At 42.1% G+C, this 4,780-nt stretch overlaps 1 protein-coding gene across 1 annotated transcript in view; it reads right to left on the bottom strand.

Moving 5' to 3' along the window:
* Ddb1 (damage specific DNA binding protein 1) overlaps positions 1-4,780 on the bottom strand; it is a 25,893-nt gene that overhangs the window by 8,245 nt on the left and 12,868 nt on the right. Inside the window, exons 11-16 of the mRNA XM_021152442.1 lie at positions 3,722-3,797; positions 3,518-3,626; positions 977-1,155; positions 706-869; positions 521-628; positions 196-403 (exon numbers count right to left, since the gene is read on the bottom strand). Of these exons, the coding sequence (XP_021008101.1) occupies positions 196-403; positions 521-628; positions 706-869; positions 977-1,155; positions 3,518-3,626; positions 3,722-3,797 (844 nt within the window). The remainder of the gene's footprint in view (positions 1-195; positions 404-520; positions 629-705; positions 870-976; positions 1,156-3,517; positions 3,627-3,721; positions 3,798-4,780) is intronic.

Raw genomic sequence — 4,780 nt, 5'->3', positions numbered from 1 at the left:
AAAAAAAAAAAAAAAAAAAACCCTGGGATACTTCCACTTCCCATCACAGCGATTTATTGACTTTGACACTGGGGGGTGGGGGACCTAGACTAAGGGGTGGGGTGGGATGGGGTAGGGGAAAGAGTTGAGGAAGGTAGGAAGACAATATGATGTTTCCAGTTAGTGACTCCTGCTTAAGAAAGAAAACAGGCTCACCTGTCAGGATAGCCATCTGAGTTGAGAGGACACATATAGTTCACCTCCTTGAGGTTGACATTGGAGAAGACCAACTTGTGATTGCTACTATAGATGACAGTGGGCCGGTCAGAACAAGCAAAGACGTTGGTGGTAGAAAGAGAACGGAATGTCCTCAACACCGTGGGCTGGGTGCCCAAAGTCACCTTTTTACGGTCACTCAGTAAACCTGCAGAAAGAACAGCATGAGAAGAAGGAAAGAAAACAGGACAACAGCTGCTTGGTTAAGGCCCAATGCCACCAACACTGTTTCTGAAAGAACCCACACTCAACTGTTTCTCCTTACCTGTCTCGATGTTGAGCCCAAAGTAGAAAAGAGCCCCATCTCCCAAGGCACAAAGGAGGTAGTGGCTACTCTCAAAAGTGGTCATCAGGATGGATCGAGGAATGATCTCTGTGGGAAAGAGGGGCTTTAAAGTCTCATTCCACATCCTGACTGGAATTTTAACCCAAAATACCAATAGCACATACCTCCACCCAGCATCTCCTTGTGTAGTAGTTCAAAGGATGGGAGCTTCAGAATACGAGCTGAGATGTCTGTCCAAAGTCCAATGGCACAAAGTGGGGACAGGCCATTGCTGTCCCCTAATGGGGTGATATCCAAGCATGCCACTTCATGTTCCATCTCTGTGTGGCTGAACAAAGAGGAATGAATATAGCAGAGGAAGAAACCCAGGGACCAAAGATGCCCCACAGAACAGAGGATACTACACATACACAGAGTGTAAAGACACTCCTGTACCTGATTTGCCGGAGCTCCTGAGGGTGGATCTGAAGGTAATATAGTGCCCTTCCCACGGCAACAACCACCTGGCTGCTGTTACAGGAGGCCACACTGATGTTCTTGCCCTGAGGCTCCTTCCACTCGCTGACCAAAGCTTTGGGCTCTTGAGAGACCAACCTCACAGATGCTGAGGTGATCTACAGAAAGATTAGACGGCTCTAAGCAACTGCCAGGATTGTTTCAGAAATTCAAAAGTGCTCCCCATTCCCGCTCCCAGTTAGAACACAAATAAACTACAGTTCTACCATACAGGCAAGCCTCTGGTTCTAGGACCCTCAAGAATACCAAAATCTGCAGACCCCCAACCCCCTCATATAATGGTATAATATTTGCATATTACCTATGCATATCTTTCTATATTCTATATTCTTTTCTTTCTTTTTTTTTTTTTTTTTTTTTGTTTTTTCAAGACAGGGTTTCTCTGTATAGCCCTGGCTGTCCTGGAGCTCACTTTGTAGACCAGGCTGGCCTCGAACTCAGAAATCCGCCTGCCTCTGCCTCCCAAGTGCTGGGATCAAAGGTGTGCGCCACCACGCCCGGCCCATCTTTCTATATTCTTAATTACTTGTTCTGGAGCTAAGGATTAAACCCAGGGCTTTACATGTTCTGCCACTGAATTGTGTTCCTTCCCCAGACCTTTAGATTCCTTTATAAGACCTAAGACTGTAAATGCTATATAAGTAGCTGCTATACTACATACACTATATACTATACACCATCACCCAACCCCACCCCGACACACATTTGATATAAACACAATTCACAATTGTTTAATCCACATTTCGGTCAATACACGGATATGACTCATGAACATGGAGTGCAAAATCCATGTACTTTCCCCCAAAGACTCTCTAAAATTAATTACAAATAGACATCATTTTTACTGAAGGAAGTGGGCCTAAAGCTACTTTATATGCTTTATATGTGTGTGTGTGCATCACAAGCTTGCTGGGACAACAGCAACCCTCATAAGGTATCAATGGGCTCAGATGCAGGGACCACCAAGCTCAGTTTTTCTTAACCCTAAAATCAGATTTCTAATATTCATGTTCTTTACTGGGCATGAGTAATTAAAGTCTTTAGCAATGGCTGCAAGGCTGTACTATATAACATGTTTGTTTTGGTGCTTCGGTCTCATGAATGCTGATCTACACAGTAATCCCTAAAATATTACATAAACTTATTCTACTACTGAAACAAAAAGCAAGCAAGATAACACTACTACTATTAATTCATGTTACCTATCATGACTAGGAATAAAAGTTTTTGTTTTTGTTTTTGTTTTTGAGACAGGGTTTCTGTTTGTGTAGCCCTGGAATTCTCTCTGTAGAACAAGCTGGCCTTGAACTCACAGAGAGCCCTCTGTCTTTGATCCCAAGTGCTGGGATTAAATGGGTTGTGCCACCACAGTCCTGATCAATCTACCAATCTACTACTTCCAATTGGCTAAAGGAAGACCAGTGAATAAAGATGAATAGCTATTTAATACTAAGGCATTCAGATATCTTGTCCACCAATGGAAAAATGTGAGAATGGCAAAGAGAAGGAGAGTATAAAACTTGGAAGGGCAATAGGTCACCACAAACTTGAAAAGACGGATGAGTGTCAGGAAGGAGTTCAGAAACCAAATTCTCATGGAGAACAAGAAGTACGGATCAGCCTTCTGCAGACCCATGTCAAGCAAGGACCAGCATAGACCAAGTGGGTGTTAATGTATGACTAGTGTTTTTCTTATTCATTGTTTTGCTATTTCCCAATTTTTTCTCCAATATTCTTGTGTAGAGCTGGGCATCGTGGCCTTTAATCCTAGCACTTGAGAGGCAGAGGAAGAGGCAGGTAGATCTCTATGAGTTCAAGGCCAGTCTGACCTACATTCTGAGTTCCAGGATAGCCAGGGCTATGTAGAGAAACTCTGTCTCAAACAAAGAAAAATATTTTTGTGTCAGTGTTAAAATGAAAGGAATAAACAGTGTATCAAAAGACATGATATAATTAATGCCACAAAGTTACATATTTTTTAAACATTTGAGCAGTGTTGTAGCAACCTATGACTTTTAAAAGATTTACTTTTTTGTAAATGAGTTAACTGTCACTGTCTTCAGACACACCAAAAGAGAGCATCTGATCCCATTATAGATGGTCGTGAGCCACTATGTGGTTGCTGGGAATTGAACTCAAGACCTCTGGAAGAACAGCCAGTGTTCTTACCTGCTAAACCATCTCTCCAGCCCCATAAATTATATATATCATAATCCCAGTGTATTGAAAAACATAAATTGATATCCAGATGCTGATGAGAGGAAAATAAAGCTAAAAGCATCTACTTCAAAGTTAAAACAGTTACCTCTGCACAATAAGAAACCACTGTCCCCTACCCTCTAAGAACTTTTATATTCATTATTTTTAGTGCCATAAAAATGGGTTAAAGTCTAGTAGCAGCTACTCTTGCATTCTGGGTCAAAGTGAAGTCATAGTCGTTTGTCCCCTCTAATCCTCTACCTGGATAAGTTGCTGATGAGCCACATTGCCACAAAAGAAAGTCTGCTGATCGTCCACAAAGCCCATCAGTTCCGTCTCTTCCACTTCCTCTCCGTTTAGCATGAGAACTCTGTAGTGGAATAAAAGGAAGGTTCAGGTTAGCCTGGGACCAGCTTTCCAACCTTGCACCTTCATCCCTTAAGGAAGGACCAGACCTGCCCTTACCTCGTCTGGCCCACAAAAGAGAGTACCAAAGTGTCATCAGTCTCCCGACTGGGGTCAGACCGCAGTGGCCATAAACCTGGAACAAGGAGTAAAGCATAAAGTACACCATGAGCCAGCACCCAAGACGTGCTCTCACCCTAAGCCACGAGAGGGGCGGAAATCCCTTCGAGTCCTTCCTGACATTTACACTCTGAAGAAGTCAGATTTTAGAGTTCGCTTGAGACTGAAGTTTTCTATGTTTACCTTGACTCTAGATAAGAGTATTACTTCCATGACTCAAAGCTAAAATTGTATAGTTCAAGCTGTGAAATGAAGCTCAATGGTAGAGCGTTTACCTAGAATATGAAGCCCCCGTTAAATCCAGCAATAACTTTCAAGTATTCATCAAGGCTCACTTTACACCTCTTCTGACCTATCCCCCAAATTAGAAATCAGCAGGAGTTATTGTTCAGACTGTTTTTATTAGAGAAATAGGATTTGTATTTTCAGCAAACACAAATGTGAAATTGTATTTGGCTTTTAATTTTACAATACATGCAATGCATGCTACAGCTCTACCAAAAGACTGTCTAACTTTCTGTACTCACAGACTATTTAGTTGGGCAGGTGTATCAGTAAGGAGTAAATTTGCATTTCTCGATTTGTGTATAAGAAGGTCATGGAGAAGCAGGAGAATCACAACTCAGTTTGATGGTAACAGTCTCTAAGGAGTGCACAAGCATGTTCATTTCCTACTGATGTTTCTTTTGGGAAGAGCCTGGGCATACCAGGGACAAGATCTCACTGTGGAACCCAGCTAGTCTCACATTCTGCATCATTATGCCACACCTGGCTCATTTACTTTTATTTGTATTATTCTTTGATTGTAAGTGAAGCCTGTTAGCCATCTTCTGCCGATTTGGGGACAAGAATTTGATGTTCTTTATTGCAGGTTTTAAATTAGGGAGACAGGACTTCTGTCTAAGATGAAGTCCAACTATTTTACCTAGACTATCTTGTTTTGTTTTGTTTTTCGAGACAGGGTTTCTCTGTATAGTCCTGGCTGTCCTGGAACTCACT

The sequence above is a fragment of the Mus caroli genome, chromosome 19 (genome assembly GCF_900094665.2).
Source record: "Mus caroli chromosome 19, CAROLI_EIJ_v1.1, whole genome shotgun sequence".
NCBI classification, from domain to species: domain Eukaryota; kingdom Metazoa; phylum Chordata; class Mammalia; order Rodentia; family Muridae; genus Mus; species Mus caroli.
Note: the sequence above shows the minus strand (reverse complement) of the source record. Positions and strands in the feature narration are given on the sequence as shown.